The following is a 27,752-nucleotide window of genomic DNA, read 5'->3' as shown; positions in this document are numbered from 1 at the left end:
ATACTAAAAATTATTTTCACACAAATTTAAAAGGTTATTCTTTAGTTTCAGAAGATGAAAGTTGAATTCAATGATAAAAATATACTTAGAAGTATTGAGTAGTATCATAATTTTTTGCATGTATGACGTTATTGTCAAAATTTCTATATACCATATGTATGCTATTACATAAGCTATTTGTCATAAGTTTTTCAATAGCATGACATGCATATTTTTCTTCGTAATCAACCGGTATGCAATGGAAGATCAATTTTAACTTAGTCTATTATATATACGGTGACACTAACATATGTAAGAAATAATAAGCTTGACAACAAATATGTATGGTAGAAGGCCATTTGGTATTAAAGTATTTAAGTATTTTTCTTGATAGTAATTGTTGGTATCATCTTTTACTAAGTCAAAAATTAAAAAATATTTTGTTTTTACCGCAAAATTTTGCAATCAACCTTTAATTTAGTTGATCAACATATTCATTTTTGCTAGCTAAGATGGATTTTTAATTTCTATTATACAACTTGCACAAATTGCATTTTAATCTAATTATGAAAATATTTCCCTTTTTAAATGCATTATTACTGCCATTGGGGTTGATAACCAAGTGTTCTGGAAGAATCGAATCATTTTTTATATCCGACATGAAGCAATAAATCACTGAATACTGGATATATTCTTACTTTATATTTCTTCTCAGTTGAATCTTTTTCATTTGAGACCATAAGTATAATTTTGACAAGCTAGCTTTTACAGTCTCTACTTTGGTCGATTTTGGAACTACTGGCAGTACTTGACATAAATCACCTTCCAAACCATTAATTTTTCACCAAGTTGTTCATTGATATCCAATTTATCTCTAGAACTCCGAGCAATTGTTTCGATCGTTTGACACTTCTCCATAAGCGCTTCATCTCATATTATCAATTTTTCTTATAAATTTATCATTATTGCTCTGCTTTGATATATTTGTGAAGGTTATTTCAGTTATTTGAAGAGGTGTATCAAATATAAAGTGAGTGGTCTCATGATAAATCGTTGTTGCTTGTTGGTACACCACTTGTTATTATTGCTGACAGTATTATGCCTCTTGATCTGACATTTGCAAGTAATTGACACAAAATATATTTCGATTCCATCGAATGCATCTACAAAGGATAATTCCGCTATACCAGAGTCGACTCCTTATAATATAGTCTTGAAAGATTGTTCTTGTTCAGGATTTAGTTTTGATTGTGCTTCTTCAGTTACTTGTATGGTCTTTTAATTCTTAATACTATACTAACCTTTTTTACTTTGTGTTCTAATATTTTTAATCTTTAACGCTCTTTTTATGGAATAAATCTATGTACCCTAAGATTTTTTTAACTTAAAAAATAATTTTACTCATATGATGAATTTAAACAATAATTGAATTGGATTATTTAGCTAAATAATTAATTGAAAGAATTAATTATTTGGTCTTAACATAAAAAATAATTTATTTTTTGTTGATTCAAATTCTTAATATTAGTTCATCTTTTGTTTTGAATATTTAATCTTAATTATAATTTTATCCTCACATGAATTTTATTTTCAAAGAGTAAAAATATTGATTTAACGTTCCACTTTTAGGGCTTTATATATACATAATCATTAGTGGTATTAATTCTTATCATCCATTTTTCTTTCTTTTTCTCACACATTTATATTCTTAAATATTTTCTTAGTTGTTGTTTAATAATTGGGTATATTTTTTAATATTACACGAAAAATTGATTAAAAAAATAGTATTTGAGTAGGAAAATAGTTCAAAAATAAGATAAAAATATATTATCACGGGGATATTTTTGTCTCAATTTACACGCCTTTTGCAGTTCATTTAACATTACTTTTATTGTTTCGTGGTATTGGACATTATGGAGTGGTAATGTATTTCCAACACGGAGGATTCTTATGAAATTGATTTTATTAAACCTTCATGCATATTGTTAATAAGAATTTAATAGAGAAAAAATTATTAATTTTAAAATTTTATATATTAAAAAAATTAACATAGAAGGTATTATAGTCCAAAAAAATAAGTTATTACAATTATGTCCTTTCCCTATGAGTTCTTCTGTTTAATATTTTAAGGCAATTTTGGTCTATCAATATTGTATTCGTGCTATAATATATAGGCTCTCCTTTTCTAAAAATTAGTAATAGAATTTTTTAAGAAGTATATCCTAAAAGTAATAGGATTACATGACTAAAAATATGTGTCTATCCTGAAAGTAATTATACTAAAAGGAAACTCAGCGTGTTCCTAAAGGTATTAGGTTTACAAGATAACATGTGATATTATATGTCTATGCCCGAAATTAATTATATTAATAGTATTCCTAAAGGTAATCATGTATGATTCATAATATGTATTATTATATCCTAAAATTAATAGTATTACAAGACTAATATCTAAAATTCTAGTTATATTATTTTATTGTGAGTTATTATACTTAATATTATAAGATAGAAATATAGATTTAACGCACAAGGCTAAAAGCCATGCGCTAAGTTCAGCTCCCAAAAAAGGAAAAAACAAGTAAAGGTCAGAAGCCGGAACTGTCAACCGTTCACGCATTTACGCACAAAATTCTCTGCATCTTTCCGCCTCATGACTAAACAGCGCCACTTACTATAATTTATTCAACGAAAAATGGTTAAAATTGTTCTCAAACTATCGAAAATAGTTCAAATATACCCTCCGTTTATTTTTTGTATTAAATTTATCCTCGTCGTCTAAAAATTGGACCATTATTACCCTAAAACTAACGGTTGCCACATCAGCTTTTGGACATACTTAAATATTACAGGAAAAGGGTCAAAATTGCCCTCAAACTATCGAAAATAGCTCAATTATATCCTCAGTTTTGTGTTTGGTACCAAATATGTACTTGACGTCTAAAAATTGGACCATTACTGCCCTAAAAACTAACGGTCGTCACATAAGCTCATGTGAACAACAAAAGTCTATCTCCAACAGACTGTCTTCCATCTTGACAAAAGCCCCCACGAATAAAATTTCTTTCTCCATTTTCATTCGTTGACTCATCGAAGTGTTGCTCCTTCCAAATAATTAAAGTAACACCAATCTTATTATGAGAAATTTAATTGGGCTATTATTAAGATTCACAAATCTATAAAAAAAAAAAAATCAATATACTATACAAGAAATAAAATACCAACTTTTATCACTTAAAATCATAAATCTTATCACAAAAATAGTGGAGAACAACAAAAGCTGTATATTGCACTACTCTTATGGCTAGCTATCCAAGCTCATATCTCAAAAAGGTCACATATCAGTTGCAGAGATATATCCTTTTAAAAACAACTCTCATAAAAAACTCGAAAACCATTAGAATGAAACCATCCTCTAAAATACTAAACCCTTCCACTTCCAGCCTTCATCAACAGAAAAGAAAAGAAGACCGACCGCAAATAAGACCTAGACCCAAAACCTCATACAAAGATACATTTTTTAGATACCACCTAATCCTTCCCCTTCTCACCGGCCTAGCTAGCAGGCCACCTGAAGTGCTTCACTACGCCTTCACGAGAAATACAACAACCTCGCAGAAAATGGAGAAATTTTTTTTATTCGTGGGGACTTTTGTCAAAATGGAGGACCGTCTGTTGGAGATAGACTTTTTTTGTTCACATGAGCTTATGTGACGACCGTTAGTTTTTAGGGCAATAATTGTCTAATTTTTAGACGTCAAGGACATATTTGGTACCAAATACAAAACGGAGGATATAATTGAGCTATTTTCGATAGTTTCAGGGTAATTTTGACCATTTTCCCATAATATTTAAGTATGTCCAAAAACTGATGTGACAACCGTTAGTTTTAGAGTAATAATGGTCTAATTTTTAGACGGCAAGGACAAACTTGGTACCAAAAATAAACGGAGGGTATATTTGAGCTATTTTCGATAGTTTGAGTACGATTTTGACCCTTTTCCGTTTATTCAAATAAAGCCAGCATCTCTGCTTTAATAGTTGTTTACCCCACAAAATTTCACAAAATATTGCAATTACGCCCTCGAAAACTGAACATCCATTATCTCCTTCATCTTTCTCTGTGAGAAAAAATTTAAAGAGAGAAAGTGATTTAAGGTGAGAAACTGCACTGCTACAGTATAATGGCAGTTGCTAGGATTTTTGTAAATTGAACATTTTCTCTATGGAAGTTTCTGGTAGACGATCGAATTATACTTTGTTGAATCAAATTCCTGACGATAATTTTGTCCAGCCGCCACCGCCGAAGTTCTCCGCCGGAGCTGACTTGATTGAGGACCGCATGATGCAATCACAGAGCCGGGTCGGATCATTGCAGTTACCCGGTTCGGGAGGGTCGCATAGGCAATCAAGTGAAGGCAGCTTCGGTGGTAGCTCGATCTCCGGGGAGTACTACGCGGAGACTTCCTTTGGGCTTAGAAATGATGGCTGCGGCTCGTCGGCGGCGGCAAGGAGTTGGGCGCTGCAGACGGAGGAGAGTTACCAGCTGCAGTTAGCGTTGGCAATACGGCTCTCTTCAGAAGCAACCTGTGCTGATAATCCAAACTTCTTAGGTCCTGCGGCCGACGAATCAGCATCCCAAGATTCAGATTCTTCTGCATCAGCGGAAACAATGTCACATCGATTGTGGGTAAGATGTTTATTGCTTTAGAAATCCTTTGACCATTTCGTAATGGTAAACGAGAGAAATAACAGGAGTTGGTTTAGATTACAAATGCCTTATGCTATAATGTAGTAGCTGATTAAGTGGTGGATTATGAGGGAATCTAACAGTCCAACCCAAAACTTTGAGATAATGGGTGAAATGGTCCAAGACCTTTATAAACTTATTTGAAAGCCCTTACATAATCACGCAGAGCAATAATATGTGACTCAATCATCCTTTTTTCTGGTTTACACGTGAGCTTTAATATGGACATATGGGTGTGAGAATGGGCGTTCCTCTAATACTATCTGAAAGAATCTGATCATCCAACCTAAATCCTTTTTGATATTGAATGGAGTGACTCAAGACCTTTTGTGAACTTTTTTGGAAGTCCTTAGACAAACTTATGAAGAACCACAATATAACTCAACTTAGGATTTGGTTTAGACTACAATTGTCTCCACGCATTAAAGTTGGTGATTAAGCGGGTAGTTGAACACTCCATCACCAAATGAACGAATTATTCAATGATTATTTAGACACTTCAACTCGCCTCCAGTGTGTCTCGTGGACACTCGAAGCCACCAGACCAGATGTGTGCATTACAATCGCCAATGACATGCAAATGAGTGAATTATACAATGACATGTGTTGTTAGTGAATATTTTTTTGAAACATGTAATTAAAAAAAAAGAATACAAGAAAAAATCTCTTTTTCTTATTTTAACCATAACAGCAACCCCCCATCTCCATTCTTCTTCTTCCTTCCTCCTCCCCTTCCACCCCCTTTTCAATTGGTAGAACACCCAATTGTTAATTATTGGTAGCTCTGTTAATGTATTGTGTTCTTGGAGAGGATGGGAAAATCGATGAGGAGATTTTAAAGATTTTGCGGCTGATTTCATGGTGTTCTCAGGTGACATTCATGGTGGAATCGCGATGGTGCATGGTGGAACGATGGTAGAGAGAGGTGGTTGAAAGGGTGGTTTAAGGAGTAGAAGAAGAAGAATTGTGAGGAAGAGGGTGATAATGCGAGACCCAAAATGGTGGGATCTATGTGTATTGTGTCTAAAATGGTGAGTTCTCCTTTTTTAATGGTGAATGGGAAATTGAATAAGAAGAAGTGTTGAGGAAAAGGGTGAAAACACGAGATCCACATAATTAAAAAAAAGAAGATTAAAACACAAAATTTAAAGATTCACGCGCTAAAATTTTGTTTAAAAGACAAACATTTTGCCATGTTAGCGCCGACTGTCTATTTTACCATGTCTAGCACCGGGTGTCCACAACACATTGGGGGAAAGTTGAGGTGTCTAAATGATCATTTGGTAAGTTGGAGTGTTCAACTGACAGTTGGGGCCAACTTTAAGTGTCTATTTATATATTTTGCCTTTTTCTTAACATGGTATTAGAAAAGACCCATCCCTTATGTCGAGTAACCCAATGTTGGACCCGTAGTTATGTTATCCACGCTCCAAGTGTCTAACTCTAGGCATGAGGGAATGTTAGAATTCCATATTGGTTGAGACTTGAGAGTATGGCTGAACTGCGGGGGTCTTAGAGCTCTATATAATTGTGTTGAAGTGTATGACCATCTCATCTAAAAGCTTAAGCTGTTAGAGGTAACATACTTTTATTTTTTTAGTTATGTCTTCAACACGCATCCCCACGTGCGGGCCTCATTCTTTTCCATGGACCAGGTGCTTGAAAATTCTTTTTTTGATAATGGATGGCGGTGAGACTCAAACTCAGGACCTCGCCCTGCTGTTATACCATATTGAAGTGTGTGACCATCTTATCTAAAAACTTAAGCTAGAGAGAGCACATTTTTATTTTCTTGATAATGTATTCAACAGATTGAAAGTATAGATTGTAGTCTATTTATATTGTTTTAGACCAGCCTAACCGCGCAAACTAGGTTTTGGGATTGAGTTAGGCTTAATGTCCATTTTGTTTTAACTTCCTTTCCCAAGCTTAGTAGTTCTGCTCGCTTCAACTTTGTTTTTCTCCTATGTTTCAAACTTAAGTATCAAACTAATATGGAGGTTGAGAATAAATGGGTGCTTTTGACAAGCGAAGGATGGAGTCTTTCTTTGTGTAGATCTCTTCTCATTCTCAATCGACACGCTTATTCTGTCCATATTTTCCAGGTCATCATTCCTAAAGACATCTTTTTGCTGTCTTTATTCTATGCCAGATAAATGGATGCTTATCGTACTTTGACAAAGTCCCTGATGGATTTTATTGGATATATGGGATGGATCCATATGTCTGGACTGTCTGCTCAGTTCTGCAAGAAAGCGGCCGTATTCCATCAATTGAATCATTGAAGGCAGTGGATCCCACTGTAGCACCATCTGTTGAAGTGATTTTAATTGATCGGTGTAACGATCCCAGCTTGAAGGAACTGCAGATTGGAATTCTTAGCATGTCCGCTAGTTGCATCAGCGTAGAAGAAGTTGTTGATCAGCTTGCCAAGCTTGTCTGTGATCATATGGGGTGAGTACTACAAGCTTTTTCTCAGAAGCTCCAACAGACACACTTTTTCTGTTTTTCTTTTTGTAATTAGCTTTATTCCCTTTACAAGGGGTGCAGCTCCTGCTGGAGAAGATGACTTGGTTTCCATGTCGAAGGAGCGCAGTGATGAGCTCAAGGATTGTCTAGGAACTATCGTGCTTCCAATTGGTAGCCTGTCAGTTGGGATTTGCAGGCACCGAGCGTTGCTTTTTAAAGTATGTTAAACCTGTTTAGTTGGTGCTGTTATAAGTCAGTAGATCTAAATTCTAAGGAATTTAAGGATAATAATCAGACTAACGGTATATTTTATCACCAAAATAGAAAAACCTTATGGATAGAGTGTGTGTGTGTATTTTATTTTTTCTGCCATCAGTGTGAAATATGGCCTGTATAAGGTTGATGTTTATCATTAACTTCAATGTGATCATTACAGGTGCTAGCTGACATAATTGATTTACCATGTCGAATTGCCAAGGGATGTAAATATTGTAACAGATCCGATGCTTCCTCATGTCTAGTTCGATTAGGACTTGACAGGTAAAAGTTCAGAATAAATATAGTTTATGTTATCGTCTTTACTTCGTTTGAAAATGTTCGTACTAGGATAGAAAAAGGGGAAGAACACTCTGATTCATCTTTTGTATTCCTCTCTGCTAGATAAGTATAGTTTCGGGGATGGTGTGTCTTTTAGATGTTGAAGCCTTAACAGATGTAATAAATGCTGCCACTTACTTTTTGTTTGGAAAACAATTATCCCTCATTTATTGTGTATGATATGATCAATATTTACTTTCCTATTGCTATTACACATCTGTTGATAACATTATGGAAATGATTTGTGCCTATTGGTTGTACTGGTTACAACTCTTTTACCTGGTATTTTATTTATGATATGCTCAACTTTAATTTTTTCTTAACGCTACTGGTTTATGTGTTCTTCGATTACGTAAGCTGGTGAAGAACAAGAAGTTCAAAATCTAATACACTTGTCAAAAGAAACAGTTCAAAATATATATATGTATTCAGAAAATTGACTATGGCGAATTTTCTTATTGTATTATGTGAATTTTTATGACTATGGCGAATTTTCTTATTGAATATGTGAACTTTCCGATGCGATAAAACAGATCTTTAAAGATTCAAGTCACTACTTTTAGTTTATGAACTGAATAAACCTAGCAGGAATTTGCTTCTCTTAGTACCTGCTATACCAAACTTAGAGACTTTTTTTGTTTTGTTGAGAAGGTCAAAACTTAGAGATTTTGGAATTAAGATATGTGAGTTGAATGGTAATTCTTTATTAATATGCTGAGATTGAAAAAAAAAGTTCAAAAAACTGACCCCCATTGTCCACGAGATAGGTAATGTACCTTAATTTCTCATACAGTCTTAATAGCTCAGATTCTGATTTCATGATCCCATCCTTTTCTTCTTCCGCTCAGCTCCAAAATGCAGAGAAAAAGAACCAAAGTGCTAAAACTAGAAGCAAGCAGAATCAGATATCCAAGGCAGATGGTTTAGTGAATGACAGGAAATTATTGCTGTCACTGCTACTTTAAGTTGGGATTAGCTTAGTAATTAATGATATGCCTGTCGTCTTCATCTGTTGAACTATTATTCTTGATTCAGTTTATATGATGGATATATATTAGTCTTAAATATGCTAAACATTTGTGCGCTATTTGGATAGTCTCATATTAGGAAGGAGTGCTACTACTGACATGTAACTCTTGACCATACAGGGAGTACCTGGTTGATTTGGTCGGTAAGCCAGGAGTTTTATGCGAACCAGATTCCTTGATCAATGGTCCATCTTCCATCTCAATTCCTTCACCTTTGCGCTTTCCGAGATACAGACAAGTTGAACCTACAATTGATTTCAGGTCACTGGCCAAACAGTATTTCTTGGATAGTCAATCACTTAATCTACTGTTTGATGATTCTTCAGCTGGTGATTTTCTAACTCTTACCTGCTTAAACACATGCATTTTTGGTGTTCATTTTGTTTGTTTTGAATATTTTTGTAAAGTCGTTTTGTTTGTTTTGAATTATCTAACTCTTTCCCGACATGTAACTTGGCCTTTGCCATGATGTATTGAGAGACGTTCAGTTCCTTAACCAAATTTAAGATGGCTCCTGTCTAGTATGCTGCGTCCACCAAATACCCACTTGTGCCAAATTTCTTTTCATTGGATAAAAAAGAGTCTGGGATCTGATAATCTGTCAAACTTATTAGTGTCTCCTGAAAACTTTGGCGGTATATTTTGTTATTTGTCTTACTTGAATGGAGTATACTTTCAGCTTGCCTGTAACTATATTCAATGCTGTAATAACCTAAAACATAATTGAATACATGATTTCATTGGCAATCCAGAGTTCACTGGTGCTTCCATGCATTATCTACTCTTTAAATGACATAACACAGGATTGAAGACAATATATTGTTTATTTGTGTATATTGTTCCAGAGACTAATTGGCATTTCATTTTATAAAGTACATACCTTTCCATTTGGATCTGTATTGGCCATAACACAGACCTTTTCTGTCTCATCAAGATTCCCCTGCGATTTTGTCAAGATTACACTAAATCCCTCTTGTAGGAATGGAACTTGAACCTTGTTCATAGTCAAATAGGCTAGCAACCTTTGTTTTCCCCCTGAATACATGTTTATTTCTGTAGGTAGCCAATTTAAGTTAAACCCAATGGAGATGCTTTTGCTTGCATCCTTGCTCCCTCACAGCCTACTGTTTTTTTTTCCCTTTATCTGCCAGTACATCGCCAAGACTTCTATAACTGTGAGTAATCAGCAAAGTCCAAAGCAAGATATTTATGTGGTTTAGAGTGCCAAGCTTGGCCACTTATTTGGTACCAAAATGCCTCCTGTCTGTACCATAGTTTTTAATTTCGACATTCCATCTTCTTGCCATCTATTCTGTTCTTCATTTGTTTCTTTAATTTATTCTCTGGTTTAGGTAATGTGATTAAAAGGCTTGATACTAGCTCCGCTTGTTAAGTTTCGATGTTGATATTTGATTTTTCGGAATGATTATTTTTAATAGTACCCACACCCACCCATACATTATATGTGTGTGTGTACATTTGATTAAAAAGCTTGATTTAACTTCAAATATCAATTTAAGGTGTTGACATTTGAGTCTTCTGGAGATTGAATTGTTTTTTTATATAGATGGATGTATATTTATTTTAGATAAGGTAAATGATTTTATTGATTTGGGAAAACTCCCGTATACAAGTAGTATACCCAACAGTAAAAAGCCTTCACAAAAATATAAATGTCTACAAATAACTCCAATCTCATATAAAAACAGGGATCTCATGGGTGCACCAAAAGCTAAAGTAGTAGGCTATTTCTTAAATGTACAGAAGCTCTCCTATTTTTCTCTTTACGCAGGACCCACATGATGGGTATTGGGCAAAATCAGATGCCCTATGTCTTCTCGTTTATTCTTCTAAAGGCTTCACTAAGCTTGGCATGGTCGACTGCACCCCGAACTAGTTCCAGACAGCCTATAATTGTGAATCCACCCGACAATACAACAACAGGGGATGATCCACATCTTTGCTTGAACGTCTGCACATAAAGCACTAGCTAACATATGTAATCCTCTTCTTCCGCAAGTTTTCATCCGTCGAAATTTCCCAATTGCTGCCAAACAAGCAAAGAAGCACCTTTTAATCCAAACCGATACATGCGGGAAGCCTGTCCTTCCTCACCAAAGCTTGTGGTAGTATGACTTTAATTAGAAAATTCCATCTCCCGCTCCCCACCTCTATGAGTCCTGTCTAGTGAGTGTTGGGTTTTGTTTGTTAAGCATCCTTGGAAATTCATCCGCATATATACATGTATATTTATATACTTAGCTATTTTTGGATCGCAATATTTCTTCCTTTTGGTTTGGGGTGGGGTTGTGGGTGGGTTTGGGGGGGGGGGGGGGTACAACCTAAATTAGAATAGGCAAAGACAAATTAATAACATTAGTGTCTCTAGTCTCCACCTGTCATAACTAGGAAAGTAAGTATGAATTATTTCTCTTCCTTGTGCAAATAAATATTATTCCCTTTATCCCATTTTATGTGGCACACATTTCTTTTTAGTTTGTCCCAAAAAGAGTGGCACCATTCTATATTTTGAGACAATTTAACATTAAATTTCCTATTTTCCCGATGATTTATAGCCGCGCAAATGTCTATGGCTTGTTTTAGACCACAAGTTTCAAAAGTCTTCATTTATCTGCTAAGCTCCGAGCCAAATCAAACAATGCTACATAAATTGGGATGGAGGGAGTACTATTTTGTTTATGGACAATTTCTCTTCAGTTTTGTTAGTGAATACCAGATCCCTCAAGTCCTGTTTCAGGGATTCATAACAATTAGCATTTGGCGCAGGATCTGCAGCTGATGGAGATGCAGGACAATCAAACAGAAGTTGCATGGATAGAAACAATGCAGTCCCTAGTTCAAGTAACCGTGATGCAATTTCTCGGCTACCTCTGCCTCCATCAAATGCATGGAAAAAGGGGCGTGATAAAGAATCTCAACTTTCCAAAATGTATAATCCTTCAAGTATGTTAAACTCAATGAACGTGGACAAGGACCTAGTTCCTGTGAAGCATGTCCCCCCATCAGGGGAAGATGTTCAACCACTGATGGCATTGTCTCACCCAAGAGCAGATACAATAAATGATGGAGAACTTCTTAGTGATGTAGAAGAGTTCAATATTCCATGGAATGATCTGGTTCTGAAGGAGAGAATTGGGGCAGGTAATCTGTCTCTGCTTGTTTCTAGCCACTTGGATAGTGGTCGGATGTTTGTTTTTCCTATTGAAGGGTGCATGTTATATTGGTATTCTATAGTACCATAAAATTTCTTGTTTTTCCTATTGAAGGGTGCATGTTATATTGGTATTCTATAGTACCATAACATTTCTTGTTTGTTTTAGCTAACACCGTTTGTCGATTTTCAGGGTCTTTTGGTACTGTTCATCGTGCTGATTGGGATGGCTCTGTAAGATACTTGTCTATGTAGATCTTAGTTTTTGAAAGTCTTCTATCTGGAAAAAATCTAACGTATCTCTCACTTCAGAGATTCATTTATGCAATGTAAATTTGTTTCTCTCTATTGTTCTTTTATTGGGGGGAAACCATATCTCTGTTGTGGTTTAAACAAGCCAACAAGGTAGCACTCAAGCTCCCTCCCAAATGCTTTTTACTGACTCTTTTTTTTCTCCAGATTTTGTCGTTTTTATTTTGGGGAGGAGGGGTAGTATTTTGTATGTCCATTGGAGATAAAAATATCTGAAGCTGCTATTTTCGTTGACTTTGTTCCTTCCTGATTGCGTCTCATGGAAGTTTGTATCATTTAGGACGTTGCTGTGAAGATTCTCATGGAACAAAATTTTCATGCGGAGGGATTCAATGAATTTTTGCGGGAGGTAAGTCTGGGCCTTCTCCCCCATCTTCCAACTAGCAATTAGGAAGAACAAGAGACAGACCAGGATGCGTGGAGATTGAGGATCAGTGAACATCAGTTTTATTTAATTGTTTTCCCTTCTACACTCTTCTAATTCTGTTTTCTCTTTGGTTGTCCTAGGTTGCAATAATGAAGCGGTTGCGACATCCAAATATTGTACTTTTTATGGGTGCTGTCATTCAGCCACCAAATTTGTCCATAGTTACTGAATATTTATCGAGGTCTTAGAAATATTTTCCCGTCCAATTAACAGAAAACATTACGCTATTCCCAATTTATCTGAGCGATTCCCATGTTATCATGTATTTCAGAGGTAGCTTATATAGACTTCTTCATAGACCTGGTGCGAGAGAGTTGTTAGATGAAAGACGTCGGCTGTGTATGGCTTACGATGTGGTATGGATAAATGTGTCCTACTCCCTCCTCTTTCTCATTTTATTTTTTCAATTGGGGCTAATCTCTTACTATGGTCTTGTTGTGCAGGCAAATGGGATGAATTATCTTCACAAACGCAATCCTCCCATTGTTCACCGAGATTTAAAATCTCCAAATCTGCTAGTGGACAAAAAATATACAGTGAAGGTGAGAGTAAGAATTTCTTTAGCAAACATAAAGGTGCAATCCTTTTTGTCATGATTAATATATTGTCGGACTTGGCTGTCAGAGTAGTCAAATCTGAAGGAAGTATCATTTTGGATAGGGCATATTTTTTTATTAACTTCTTCAGATATTTTCCGGAGGGTCAAGAGAGAAACATAGAGAAGTTTTATAGTTTCACAAGCTTCCTAACCTAATCAAACTTGCTAAAACACATAAGGCAAGTGGTGAACCAGCAAGTATTTATCAGATTTCTCAGATGATGGAGAGTTAACGTTGCAATCCCATGAAATGGGTTAATTTCCAACAAGAGAGGATATATGTTGAAGCTTTTATCTAAAGGGAAAAATCACTTGTACATAATTAATAATTTTACATTTTGGAGGGAAGCTTGGTCCAAAATCTCTCTTTGCGATCTTCTAGACATATACCATCTATAGAGTGGTTTTTCAGCTGCCATGTAGCAATAGTGCTGCATTCAGTCCACCTTACATATCATAAACACATGTGGATCCAGTGTTTCAAGAAATTTAGGAGTCACTATGAGGACGAATTTATGTCTAGTTAAGATTATGCTTTTTCTACTCATGTTTTTCCTTAACATAACTTGTCCTCCTTTTCGACCTCCTAGTGAATTAGTTTCTTTTTAACTGGAAATATTAGCATAGATGTGTCTCCTCTCACTCCGGAAATATGTGTCTGGTCTTCTTCCTTTTAATCAACTTGGACCATCGAGAAAAACACTAATTTCTTGATCATTCAATTTGACTTTTCAAACCCAACCAAAAAAGATTTTAAAAAAAATATCAAAAGGTCTTGAGGTCTGATTGAGAATTTGCTTGAAAAAGAGGAGGCATTTTGAATGTCTGTGATTTTTAAGGAGGTTCTGTCCTCCATAGCTCAGCAGTATGCATAATGTATTACCTGTACTTTTAGTTAACATTATAATTTATTCTTAAGTTCTGAACAAACTTGGTAGTCCTACTCAAAGTTAGCTAGCGAATATGATTTTGTTGCTTTAATGAATTTATTATTACTTATTTTCGTTTATGGAAGTTTTTATGAAGCTATTATTTCTCTTTATCAGTAAAAGATTCTAAATGTTCTCACTTGTCTAATGTCCTCATCAGGTCTGTGATTTTGGTCTTTCTCGTTTCAAAGCTAATACATTTCTTTCATCAAAGACTGCTGCCGGAACTGTAAGTTCTTGATTCAAGCTCTGGTTCCTTTAGTGTTCTGTTGGTCTTTTGGCTCGTTTCTTGATAACTAAATAAGGAAAAGAATGATTTGGTGCTTAATGTGACAGCCGGAATGGATGGCGCCTGAAGTTCTTCGTGATGAACCATCAAATGAGAAATCTGATGTATACAGCTTTGGCGTTATTTTATGGGAGTTGGCAACACTACAACAACCATGGAGTAATTTGAGCGCACCACAGGTTTGTGCTTGGTATTTTAGGTGTAAATGGTGATCTAAACAATTGAATAAGGGTGGCAAGTGGGCCGGTCCTGGACCGGCCCGGGACCACGGGCCAAACAGGCTAACGGGCCAGGACCGTTTGGGCCGGTCTTAGTGGGCCTGGGTCAGTCCTATGATTTGGGCCCGTCATGCCCGGGATCGTTTAGCCGCTAGGGCCCGGGACCTTAGCGGGCCAAACGGTCCCAACGGCTATTTTTAAAATTTTTTTAAAAAAAATAAAAATTAAAAAAATTAAAATATATATAGCTTTGAATATCTCTTTACAATATTTTTGTCTTTTTATATATCTTAAGCTATACATATAGTATATAATATAATATATATATATATATACATCTTACTATATACATAGTATATAAGCCATATTCGATAGTATACATCTTACGATATACTATATATACATCTTAATATAGTAAGATGTATATATAGTATATATATATATATATATATATATATCTTAAGATGTATGTATAGTATATAAATCAAATATTAATATATAAATCTTAAGATGTATATATAGTAAATCGAATATAGCTTATATATCTTAGGATATACATATAGTATAGTATAGTATATATATATAAGCTTATATATATATCGAATATAACTTTTATATATATATACTATACTATAGCTTATATATCTTAAGATGTATATATAGTATAGTATAGTATATATATTATAACGCATTGCTTTGAATATCTCTTTACAATATTTTTGTCTTTAAATTTGAATTAAAAAAATTAGGTGACAATTCTATAATATAATTTACTAGGAATTGCCTTAGATATTTTTATTATCATTTTTTTTCTCTAACTTGTATAAAAACAAATTTAAAAATAGAAAGTATATGTAGGCCCGTTTAGGCCCGGGACCGTTAGGTCGTGGTCTTGGTCCCGGACCGGTTCCAACAACAAGCCCGTGAAGCCCGGAACCGTTTAGGACCGGCCCACTTAGGACCGGGCCCGGCCCACATGCCTGAAGTTCTTCGTGATGAACCATCAAATGAGAAATCTGATGTATACAGCTTTGGCGTTATTTTATGGGAGTTGGCAACACTACAACAACCATGGAGTAATTTGAGCGCACCACTGGTTTGTGCTTGGTATTTTAGGTGTAAATGGTGATCTAAACAATTGAATAAGGGTGGCAAGTGGGCCGGTCTTGGACCGGCCCGGGACCGCAGGCCAAACGGGCTAACGGGCCAGGACCGTTTGGGCCGGACTTAGTGGGCCTGGGCCGGTCCTATGATTTGGGCCCGTCAGGCCCGAGACCGTTTAGCCGCTAGGGCCCGGGAGCTTAGCGGGCCAAACGGTCCCAACGGCTATTTTTTAATTTTTTTTAAAAAAAAATAAAAAAATAAAAAAATTAAAATATATATAGCTTTGAATATCTCTTTACAATATATTAGCACCTTGTTGTGCTCAATCCATAGGGGGGAGGAAGACTAAGAAAGATATTGCCATAATTTTTTAATGCTATAATAAAAATATAACGCATTGCTTTGAATATCTCTTTACAATATTTTTATCTTTTTATATATCTTAAGCTATACATATAGTATAATATAGTATAGTATAGTATATAATATACTATATATATTGATTATGTACTATATATACATAATCAGATGTATATATAGTATATAAATCGAATATTAATATATAAATCTTAAGATGTATATATAGTAAATCGAATATAGCTTATATATCTTAGGATATACATATAGTATAGTATAGTATATATATATAAGCTTATATATATATCGAATATAACTTATATATATATATATATACTATACTATACTATACATCTTTATATATATATATATATATATATATATATATATATATATACTATACTCTATATACATCTTTATAACGCATTGCTTTGAATATCTCTTTACAATATTTTTGTCTTTAAATTTGAATTAAAAAATTTAGGTGACAATTCTATAATATAATTTACTAGGAATTGCCGTAGATATTTTTATTATCATTTTTTTTCTCTAACTTGTATAAAAACAAATTTAAAAATAGAAAGTATATGTAGGCCCGTTTAGGCCCGGGACCGTTAGGTCGTGGTCCCGGTCCCGGACCGGTTCCAACAACAAGCCCGTGAAGCCCGCAACCGTTTAGGACCGGCCCACTTAGGACCGGGCCCGGCCCACATGCAACCCTTACAATTGAATCTAGAGGGTAACAACTAATATATCAACTGAAAGGACCTAAGGCTATCTCTTGGGATGTGAAAATGAGTTGGTCCATATGGTTCTTCTGCCAGGAACTAGGGCACCACAAGTGGGATCACTTCTTCCAGGAATGCCATTTCAATTTCCTTTCGTCATCTGCCTCTCTTTTTCATGTGGTTAATGTAGAAAGCTACGCATTCATGGGCCCTTGAATGGGAAAGTTCTGGGGATGCTACTTTCCACTTCTCTCTAGGTTTTGTTTTGCTTATTGTGGTCTTCTAATAGTTCATATTTTGAGAAGAGAAGAAAAGAAAAAGTTCCTACTTTCTGTAACAGTTAGTGTACAGTTTGTCAAGATTATTGTTAAGTAGAGAACTAAAAGTTGTGGTAAGTTGATGACTAGTGTAACCGTAGTTTAATTATGATGAATCATCTAAATATTGTATTTGTTAATGCGGGTGAGGTAAAGAAGTTAGTCAACCACATTGACATGGTGCTAGATAGGAAAAGGTTGTCGCATGTTAGAGGATGGGGACAAAGAAGCTAATTCAAGAGAGTAAGATTCGAATAGTTATTTGGAATAGACTTGTTGATGGGAAAGCAAATAGAATTAGTAGATACCATAAAGAGGAGGACAATAGATATGCCCACAGGCTTAGTTCAAGTGACCTAGAATGTAGGTCACAGGTTCAAGCCATGCGCCATGTGAACTAAGCCTTGTATTGTAGCGAAGAAGGGTACAGGGGCGGGCCCATTATTCCCGAGTTTCGGAGCCTCTGGTTACTCCTAAGGGTTGATTTCTCGGTCATCATGATTGTTGAAACTGTTTCCCTGTGATATCGTACATTCTAGTTTCTGCTACAAGTTTGATTTTTGAAAGATAGATAAGAGGACCATCTGTCGAGCCTCATGAATATTGAACTGTTTGTTTTTTTATATCGTACATGGCGTAGAATGTGCTGTAATGAATCTGATTTTGTAGGTTGTAGCAGCTGTCGGCTTTAGGGGGAAGAGGCTTGACATTCCAAGTGACTTGAATCCTCAAGTGGCGACTATTATTGAGGCCTGCTGGACTAAGTGTGTTGCTTGTACTCGTCCCCAAGTTCATGCCTTTTAGTTTCGTGATTGCTTTAATGTTATCTAAAGTTAGTTTTGATAATGTTGTAGTGAGCCGTGGAAACGCCCCTCCTTTTCTACTATCATGGATATGCTGAGACCAAATCTTAAATCTCCTCTCACACCTCAATCAGGTCATACAGACATGCAGATGCTCACGTGAATGTGTGATAACTTTTATGGTTTCTGCACATAATTTGCATTTGTTACTAGTCAATGTTTCTGGGAGGAAGAATGCTTGGAGGATTATGTCAGGTTTGTCTATCTCGAAATCTGTTTCGTCGTTCTACTGAATTTTAAAGCTATTGCCCTTGGTATATCCACATTTTTGTCAAAGTCTAGGTAAGTTTGACACTAGGTGACGAGTGCTGATAGTAGTAGTTGAACTATTTGGTAGAATGTTTGGAATAAACTTCTTCCCATGACACACTTTCTTGGGTCTAGTGATGCTTTGGAAACTGCTGGAGCATCTGAACTTCTGTTTGGTGGATTTGAGAAGGCATTACTTTAGACTGGCCATGACATCATAGCAGCTAGTATTCTGTTGAGAGACCCAGCCTAACGATCTAGATAGGTGCCAGTGAACCACTGTCAAGCTTTAGCTTGAAAGATTTGAGAGTAAATGGTCAATAAAATGGGTTCACCCCTTTGCTTTCTTGCACTTCGATGGCAAATGTTTTATGACAATACCTCTAGGCAGTTTCTTCACATGTATAAACTTTGATAGCTATGTCTGCGTATGTTTTGCAGGCTTGTATCTATGCATATTAGTTCAGGTTGCCTGTGGAGAATACTAAGTTTTCTTCACGAATTCAAGCAGCAGCCGCTGCCTTACGGAAGATCCTTTGCACTGGGCATGTCCGTTTCTCTCTAAGCACTGTTTGGCCTAGTGATTTTGTTGATGCCAGCAATAACATTTTTTGTATTCTCTGTTCAGAATTGTTGTTGTATAACTATATGTATAAGCATTATAATGAAAAGTTGGATTATAGAAATGTACACCTATCAGACACCATACTTGTGTGTGCTTTATGGTGACATGTACGTTTGTTTCATAAGTAGCTTTCCTCTGTTTGATTGCTTCCCCTAAAAAATTTTGTAAAGGGGAACACACGCACTTGGGAAGTAGAGTTCCTTAACGCTTCCCTTGCAATAAAATATGGCTTGTACTTGTAATTATGCATACATATTATTTGGTTGCGGACAGGATAATGGTCGACTTTTAACACAACCAAGTGGTGTTGTAAGTGAAGGGATTATGAATGAGGATATATACAATTATACATAACATATATGTGCGTGTATAAAACGATGAAATAGGATTTGCTAGGGTTGGGGCTGTGAGAGCGTTACGCCGTAGTACATTAGTTGAATGCCAGCAATTTTGAATGAACAGTTAGCAACAGGATATAATTATTTTCAAAACATGCTTCGACGAAAGAACAGTCGGCAGCGCTGATATTTTAGGATAATGAGTGCTTGGAGTGTTCTTAGCTTAAAGAAAATAAAAGACATGTTTAAACATAACTACATTTTTAGGATGTTGATTCGTATAGAGTTATATAGAATGATAAAAATTCTAGATTTCAGACTTCAGAATGACCCTCCAAACAGATAGAACTAAATTACAAGCAATAGAGGAAATTTTTCCAAATAACTAGAAACACGCCAAATATACCAAATGGTGAAAATTCAAATAACAGTGAGAACCATCGCTCCAGAAAGCTCCCAGTTGATATTTTTGACAGCAATGATCCGGCCTTTGGTTCGCAGAAAGCTGGGATTAGACTCCGATATGCATTGTGCCTAAAGCACATAAGAACAAAACTGATTTGGCTCAGCAGAAGAGCATCAAACTACAGAAGGTTGGAATTGAAAATCACTCAGAATCCAGCTTCTGTTTCTTTTCTTCAGGCTGGTCTGCCACATTCTTCATCTTAGCTTCTCTTCGCTCCCTTTTAACTCCTTTTGCTTTGTGAGGCAGTGCAACACTTCCAACCTACAGAAAGGAATAATTTTTCACTGGTAAACAGTCATAGAATTTTATAATTTCTTTTCAACCAGAGTAGTGTATTCTTATTTCTTACCTTCTGATCAGGAATGTAAATCTTCCCGTATTTTCCTTGAATGGCATCTTTGACAACATTTTTCTCCTGAAAATGACAGCCAGTAACAACATAAGTATTTTGCAGACTCCAAGTTAGTCAAATAAAGATGTGAAGAAGTGACTAAGCCAATCAAACCTTCTTCTTTGCTTTATCAAGAGCAGTTTTCATAGCTTCTTTCTTCAAACTGTCGTCAGGGAGACGATGTCGCCGAACTACTAAGTCCATGGACGGGCCAACCTCCACTAATTCTATTCTTGGAACTACTGTGCCAGATTTTTTAAGCCGTAGTGCACAATGTGTCAAGAAAACCTTTTTTGGCGACACAGCTGCACATACATATACACGATCTAACCCAGCAAGGTTCAAGTTGGTCACTACCTGCAATATTGAACCCACGTGCATTAGTGGTACTCTTTCCAATTCAAAGAAGCCGTGCGAATAAGTTGATTGAGAAAGAACAGACCTCGCCATGGAATAGATCAAGCAAAACTTCTTTTAAATGCTTCAACTCTTCAACACTATCAAATCCTTCTCCAATAAAGGTAAAAAAGGGCTTTGACCCAATTTTAGGAGCCAAACTCTTATCATATTTGAACGACTTCATGCTTTTGAACTCTTCCACCCCTACCTCTACAAGATCGTAAATATGGTGATCATAGGTTCGCCCAATAACAAGATTGTTAGGGCGCTTCTTGGAGTGAGAACCATACTGCAAAATAACCAAAGACTGTAAGTGGGTATGGAAAACAAAAGACAAAGCAACAAGCAAAAAGTCCTGAACACAAAAGACAGAACTACTCCTGATAAAGCGATAAACTAGAAGAGTTCAACAGTTTATACAAAGATAGCCTTTCGTTCAAATCAAGATTTTCAAAAGTTGAAAAAAACTCATCTCACTCCGAGTATCTAACTTAACAGTAGGTGTTATTCCTCATCTGCATGAAGAGTTGAAATCTACTATCGATTATAATAATGTAATAGACAATTTTACCAGAGCAATACTACTTGGAAGAGTTGAAACTAGTGGCGGAAAATGGGCGGGTTGGGTCGGATTTGGACGGGTTAAAAATGGGTTGAGCAAAAATGGATTGGGTCTCAACCCGCCCATATTTCATGCGGGTCAAAAACGGGTTGGGTGTTAAATGGGCGGGTTGAATATGGGTTAACCCATATTATATAAGTGTAATAGTTTTTCAAGTACAATTTATAATTTTCCTTTTGCTCAGATTATTTAGTGACATAAGCTTAACCGGAATAATATATACTTCTTCATTAAACTTATTCAAATTTGACTATCTTCCACAAAATATGACAGTTTTCATTTTAGGAAGAAAATGTGCTTAATGCACATCAAGCAATATCACTAATAATATATGACTGCATTTTCCACTTTGTTCATATATTGTTTGCAATCCAATATAAAACTAAACAAATTTTAAAAAATACTATAAATAGAAAGATACTATTTATATTCAAAAAATTCGCTAATAATATATGACTCTATACAAATTCAACATTGAAATATGTGCATCATAACTAAAAAGAAAATATTATTTTTTTGGTTGAAAAAGAAAGTACCCTTTCTACAATATAAAAAGAAAGTACTCATTCTATTGAAATGAAAGAAAATACTTTTTCTACATTATGAAAAGAAAGTAACTTTTTTTGTTGAAATGAAAAAAAAAAAAAAAACTCATATTGTTGAAATGAAAAAGAAAGTACTCTTAGGGTGTGTTTGGTAAAGCGGAAAATGTTTTCCGTGAAAAATATTTTCTTGGAAAACAAGTAGTAATCTTACACATTTTTCGGTGTTTGGTATGCAAATTAAGGAAAATAACTCCTCAAGAGTATTCATAAATAATTTAGATACAATAAACATGAAGCCATAAACATGACAAGAGTGGGTTGCTCTAGTGGTGAGCACCCTCCACTTCCAACCAAGAGGTTGTGAGTTCGAGTCACCCCAAGAGCAAGGTGGGGAGTTCTTGGAGGGAGGGAGCCGAGGGTCTATCGGAAACAGCCTCTCTACCCCAGGGTAGGGGTAAGGTCTGCGTACACACTACCCTCCCCAGACCCCACTAGTGGGATTATACTGGGTTGTTGTAAATATGAAGCCATAAACTTTCGAACCAACAAACTTGCGAACCCACAAATTCCATAAACTTCCGAACCACTAAACTTTCAAACCCGTAAACTCTATAATTTCTAAACCCGCAAACTTCCAAAATCATTAACCTCAACTCATAACTTTGGAACTCGTAAAATTTCAAACCTATAAACTGAAAATATTAATTAAAAAAAAATGCCCCGCAGTGAGGGGAGGGGTGTAGCAAGGTGGGTGGTGACGGAAAAGAAAATAAATTGAAATATGAAAAAAAATCTTCTTTGGAGAGAGGGGGTGGGAGAGGTAGGGTAGGGAGAGAAGGGGGAGGGAGGGAGTTAGATGTGAGGGTAGGTGAAATTTTTGGAAAATGTTTTCCTAACTTTTTCTAGGAAAGTCATTTTCATACAATTTCAGGAAAATGTGATATCTAGAAAAATAATTTACAAACTATTTTGTGCAACCAAACAGTGGAAAATGGGAAAACATTTTTCGGAAAATGTTTCCGTCATACCAAACACAACCTTAATAATATTTCTATTGAGTTGTGTAGGGGTGGATGTGGGTGGGTAGCGTAGGGGGTTGGTGGGGATGGGGAATAGGGTGGGGAAGATTGAAAAGGAGTTCTAGAAACTCTTGATAAGGAAAACATTTTCCTCCAATTGGAGAAAAATGAGTTCATGAGAAAAATATTTTCCAAAATATTTAAGCCAACCAAACATGAAAAAATTGAAAAACATTTTTCGAAAAATATTCTCCTTCGTACTAAACATACCCTTAATGTAATCTTGAGTACCTCTTCGTTTCAACCATCCAGTTCTAATCCTATGAGTACCATCTTGATCTATCATTTCATTCTCTTGAAACGAGCCTAGATATCTAAATTGATTGCATTTTGGCACCACAAATCCATCTAGTCAACTTCGCTCTTCTCGTGCAGGCTGAACTTGCAATGCATGTATTTAGTCTTACCTTTATATATCTCAGAACACTTGCTCAATGCATGTATTTAGTCTTACCTTTATATATCTCAGAACCCTTACTATCTAAGATGTTTCTCCATAGCTCTAGCTTTTTGTTAACACCCTCGCTAGTTTCGTAATTTAGTACAATATCATCAGCATATATCATACACCCTGGAACCTCATCCTGTGTTACGTTGGTTAGCTCATTCATAACTAGGGTGAATAAGTAGGGGCTCAATGCAGAACCCCGGTGTGAACCCACTGCTATGGAAAACTTCTTTGGATTTCCTACTACTGTTTTAACACTAGTGACAACTCCTTCATACATGTCCTTTATGACATCTATATATTTTACTACATGAGTAATATAACTTGTAGACCAATTACTATCAGGAGCCACATATCAACTATAAATATCTCGAGTGACCAAAAATTGAACACAAATACATTTTCAGTTAGGGTGCTCCAAAGCTACAAAATACAAATTCTAGATGCTCTAGTTCTAAATGTGCTCTCCCCCACGCTATAAAAGAAACCTCGTTAACCAAGCAACATGTTACCAAAAGACTATTGTTAATCACTTATAAAATAACATCAAGACATCAGTAATTTAGTTTTACCATTCAGAAATAACCCCTCACTATATCTATTAGCACTAAAAATAATGAACTATGGTAGCACAATGAGGGATATACAGACAATCAAATACTAAGTTCAAATTTTTACTTATTCGGTGTCTCAACAAATCAAGCAACCAAAGCGAAATCAGGACTTGAAACTTATGGGTTCAAGATTCTAGTCCTTTTAGGTTACTAGGTTCTAAATTAATAATTTGTATATATTCATTAAATTTCCTAAGACAAAAAAAAGAGCTTGGACAAAAATTATTGGGTTCCGCGAACCCGTAACTCAAAAGGCTAGCTCTGCCCCTGTAAGCAACTAACAATATTATAGATCTTTTCTATTTTAAAATAATCAAGCAGTTGAAGATCAAAAGTGGACTCTTCAATAGTGCTACAAGTAGCTAAAAGGACTTAGGCAGATAATGTACCCATTTTTGTTATGAACTTATGCAAGCTACCCATTAAGCATTATACGGCTTAGTCTCTGTTCCTTATTCCCTAGAAGCCAGCGGCTTAACCTGATTAAAACAATGCAAGTCCATGTCAAAATGAACTTTCTTTGGCCTGGGTTAGAGGGAGATTCAGAATGACGCAACAAATTCACAACATTGCACCTATGTTTCTTCTTCTGTATTTCATTGAATATATATCTTTGAGCACAAATAACTATTTATTATGAAAAAAGATCTGTTCTCCTTTACTAAATATTTGGAGACAATTAATTTTTGTACCTTCAAGAACAAGCCTTAGGAAACAACATAATAATCAGAGAGCCACAGACACAAATCCAAATTAACATGGAGCGATATATATATCAGCACTTATCTATCCACTGAACCAAAAAATGCCTCAAAAAGGAAAACGGCCTGTAGACGCTTACCACAAAAAGGCTGCAATCTGTCTTAAGAGAGAAAAACTCCAAAGAAGCCTCGCCCCCGCTCTCGAATGGTCTAACATTCTCATTCTTCCGGGTATATTTAACAGAATTATCCCTCTTCAAATGATAAATTTCAGTCATCACCTCATTCAACACTTGGCTTGTTTTTGTACCATGTAATATCAATGTCTTTTTCCCAGTTTCAACCTGCCCTCAAATAAATAAATAAGATTGTCATCACAATAAAAATCCCATCTTTAAAAAAAAAAAAGTGGTTTGCTAAGATCAAACTCACCAGTTTAGGAGCACGTTTTTCAAGCTCCCTTCTAATTCTTCCTTTCTGTGGGGTTTTAATTTTCCATGGGGTTTTACTTCTCATCATGCTTACCTACAAACAAAATTGAAAACTAAACTAATATTATTGTGGTTAAAGCAAATCTTCAACTATCATAACAACAACTACTAGGGCTTAATCACAAATTAGTTGGAACCCTAGAAACAAAAACAAACAGCAAGCGAACAGTAAGAATTTAAGCTTTTACTTACCAATTGAGGAAAAGGGAAGATACGAAGAAGAATTGGTAAAGGGATGATACGAAGAAGAAGGGGAAGAAACAACTATGCCTATGCAAATATTAGGGTTTTAGAATCGTTTAGGGGTTTTGGGCGGGTGTTATTGTCTGGTTTCAATTGTGGGCCTAATAGTGAAAATGCCCAGGCCCAAGTTGACTCAACTACTACTAATCCAATAACAATTTTTAGCTTCCTATACTATATATGAAACTTTATTACACACCCTAATCAAGTTTTAACTTAATTACATGGTTATATATAATTTATCAATTATATAAAAATTAGTTTTAAATGAGTATCTTTTGTTCCGCAAAAAATGCATATATTTAATCATTATTGCCTTATATTATAACACTTTTAATCATCTTTTGAGTATTAATTACATTACTTTGTGCTTAATATTATATTTTAACTGTGTAGGAATAATGCGGTGTGAAGATGAAGAGATTTGGAGTAAAATTGAATAAGATACGGAACAAAAAAGATAGAAAATTAAAAGAATAAAAAATGGGGAATACCCTTTGGTATTTGTCCCCGAATGAAAGACAAAAAAACAAAGGAAATACATTCCAAGCAAAGAATTAAAGAAGGGAAAAAGAAAATGTACTTGGCAGCAAAAGAGCTGTCACACCTCCTTTTTCCCGAAGGGAGATAAGGGAGTTTTTTCCAATTAAAGTGACATTAATCAAAATGGGATTATTTATTAAAAACAGAGTCGCCACATGGAATAAGTTATGGTGTCCCAAGTCACCGGTTTATTTTAAATCCCAAATCGAGGAAATTTGACTCTATTTATGGTCCGCGAACACAGAAGACCGGGTAAGAAATTCTGTTAACCCGGGAGAAGGTGTGAGGCACTCCCGAGTTCCGTGGTTTTAGCACGGTCGCTCAACTATTAATAATTGACCTAATTATCTGATTTATTACATGTTTGAAACCTATTGTGCGTTTTTAACCTTTTAATCGTTTTTAATATTTATGGAGATTATTTAAATAAGTCGCGATGTCGCGCACTTATTATTTTTGTACACATTGTGAATCGCGTCACATGAAAGGCACCCGCGATTTACAACATGTTAATTTTTATTATTATTTGAAGTTGTAAGGTCGAGTCACGTGAAACACACACTCGAATTGGGGTTTACGTATCATGACTACGCCAAAGGAACCGTACTCATAGTCACGATGATTTATTTAAACGCGCCTAAAGCAAACTACCAATGTTTATGAGTTGTTTAATTTTCTAATACTATTGATATAGCGTGTAACTAAGAGACAAGCCCCAAAGATATGCCCAAATATAATTCACGGCACCTCAAACTATTCTTTATGAGACCTTCCCAAATCAATCATATTGATAAACAACAAATTCATATCTACTTATTACGAATCAATCCTTTCTAATTTTGTTATGGGTAACGGAATAATCCTTTTATAAGTGAAGATGACTGAGCGGAGAAATTGGTGAACTTGCTTTTCCGTGAAGTTTTTCACCTTCAGCAGTTCACCACTTGCACAAAATGAGGGTCTATTATACACCAAAAGTCTGGCAATTGAGCAGCAATTGAAGATTACAAGATGAATGCACAGTGTGTAATGGAATCTGGTTCAAGTTAAAATCTCACTTGGGAGCAAAAGAATTAATAAAAATATACGAACTGTTTGCATTCACCCATAAATAAAACGGAACAAGCAGATTAATTTGTGTTTAACGATAAGTAGTGTAAGGGTCAACAAGCAACTTGAACAAATACTGTAACTAAAGATGCCAAAATAAAAGAAGCTAAAACCATATTAATTCTTCTTCAAAGGTTATGGAACCATTATTTCCAGCATAAAAATGACAAAGAAAAATCGCTATTCCCCACGTCGTACTTCACTAAACAACAACGATTACACAAATATTCTAATTCGGAATTCACACAATTTCATTACTCAATCAAAGTGAGGTGCAGAGGTTCAATGACTTACCTAATTTCGCAAAAGTAAACTGGAATGTTGGCCAAATGAAAGCTGAAAAGGACGGATGGAGTCCGTCAAAGCAGCAATCAACAATACAGAGCAACAAATCTCCCCAATTGTTTTAAAACCCAGAACGTGAAAGCACACCAAAATCCATTTGAATAGTGACAGAAACTTCTCTTCTATTTTGTTTTCGTATCTCTGTCTTTCAGATCTGAGCTTCAATTTCAATTCAAAAACCTTTGTTTTAGCTATTTGGACTGTGAGTTCGTGTGTATTTGTGTGTTTGTTCAGAGAGGTGAGTATGGTAAGAAAATGAGCGTTATCTTCGAAGAGTGGGGGAGGTGAGCGTGAATCCTCTCTGTGTATTGTGAGGATGCCGAATAGTTGAGTGAGAGAGGGGCGGCGCTAGGGTTCTCTCATCTCTGTTGGGTTTTTTCCTTTTTTTAGGGGAGAGTGAAATTAATGT

The 27,752-nt window shown here is 35.5% G+C and overlaps 2 protein-coding genes across 5 annotated transcripts; one reads left to right on the top strand and one right to left on the bottom strand.

Annotated features, from left to right (window-relative positions):
- The first annotated feature begins 4,018 nt into the window (after nt 1-4,018).
- On the top strand, nt 4,019-19,089 carry LOC107776232 (serine/threonine-protein kinase CTR1-like). Of its 3 annotated transcripts, none has more exons than XM_075248028.1 (16): nt 4,019-4,666; nt 6,879-7,180; nt 7,269-7,413; nt 7,632-7,735; nt 8,941-9,149; nt 11,608-11,982; nt 12,186-12,226; nt 12,585-12,653; nt 12,812-12,912; nt 13,003-13,087; nt 13,175-13,273; nt 14,419-14,487; nt 14,595-14,730; nt 17,948-18,035; nt 18,126-18,329; nt 18,825-19,089. In XM_075248028.1, the coding sequence occupies exons 1-15, from the start codon at nt 4,202-4,204 to the stop codon at nt 18,235-18,237; spliced, it is 2,400 nt and encodes a 799-aa protein (XP_075104129.1). In that variant the 5' UTR covers nt 4,019-4,201; the 3' UTR covers nt 18,238-18,329; nt 18,825-19,089. The 3 variants fall into 3 exon arrangements, with proteins under 3 accessions (XP_075104129.1, XP_075104128.1, XP_075104130.1); XM_075248027.1 differs by having other exon boundaries at nt 4,022-4,666; nt 14,595-14,726; nt 17,941-18,035; XM_075248029.1 differs by having other exon boundaries at nt 4,024-4,666; nt 11,617-11,982; nt 14,595-14,726; nt 17,941-18,035.
- Nucleotides 19,090-19,588: 499 nt separating this feature from the next.
- On the bottom strand, nt 19,589-27,736 carry LOC142178464 (ribosome production factor 2 homolog). Of its 2 annotated transcripts, none has more exons than XM_075248030.1 (7): nt 27,293-27,736; nt 25,044-25,136; nt 24,752-24,955; nt 20,646-20,891; nt 20,318-20,560; nt 20,162-20,227; nt 19,589-20,073 (listed from the first exon to the last, which is right to left on the bottom strand). In XM_075248030.1, the coding sequence occupies exons 2-7, from the start codon at nt 25,128-25,130 to the stop codon at nt 19,954-19,956; spliced, it is 966 nt and encodes a 321-aa protein (XP_075104131.1). In that variant the 5' UTR covers nt 25,131-25,136; nt 27,293-27,736; the 3' UTR covers nt 19,589-19,953. The 2 variants fall into 2 exon arrangements, with proteins under 2 accessions (XP_075104131.1, XP_075104132.1); XM_075248031.1 differs by having other exon boundaries at nt 25,044-25,155; nt 27,293-27,430.
- Nucleotides 27,737-27,752: the final 16 nt, after the last annotated feature.

Source organism: Nicotiana tabacum, chromosome 24 (genome assembly GCF_000715075.1).
Source record: "Nicotiana tabacum cultivar K326 chromosome 24, ASM71507v2, whole genome shotgun sequence".
Classification (NCBI taxonomy): domain Eukaryota; kingdom Viridiplantae; phylum Streptophyta; class Magnoliopsida; order Solanales; family Solanaceae; genus Nicotiana; species Nicotiana tabacum.
The sequence above is the reverse complement of the archived record's forward strand: the minus strand, read 5'-3'. Positions and strand labels throughout refer to the sequence as shown.

What these genes read in the sequence shown, in the direction of transcription:
- LOC107776232 (XM_075248027.1), top strand. Translation starts at nt 4,202, where the DNA reads ATGGAAGTTTCTGGTAGACGATCGAATTATACTTTGTTGAATCAAATT. An exon ending in GAAGGAGAGAATTGGGGCAG is followed by an intron (nt 11,983 to 12,185) that starts GTAATCTGTCTC and finishes GTCGATTTTCAG; the next exon opens with GGTCTTTTGGTACTGTTCAT. An exon ending in GTGCTGATTGGGATGGCTCT is followed by an intron (nt 12,227 to 12,584) that starts GTAAGATACTTG and finishes TGTATCATTTAG; the next exon opens with GACGTTGCTGTGAAGATTCT.
- LOC142178464 (XM_075248030.1), bottom strand. Translation starts at nt 25,130, where the DNA reads ATGATGAGAAGTAAAACCCCATGGAAAATTAAAACCCCACAGAAAGGA. An exon ending in TTGATCTATTCCATGGCGAG is followed by an intron (nt 20,561 to 20,645) that starts GTCTGTTCTTTC and finishes TCAATATTGCAG; the next exon opens with GTAGTGACCAACTTGAACCT. An exon ending in TTGATAAAGCAAAGAAGAAG is followed by an intron (nt 20,228 to 20,317) that starts GTTTGATTGGCT and finishes TGTCATTTTCAG; the next exon opens with GAGAAAAATGTTGTCAAAGA.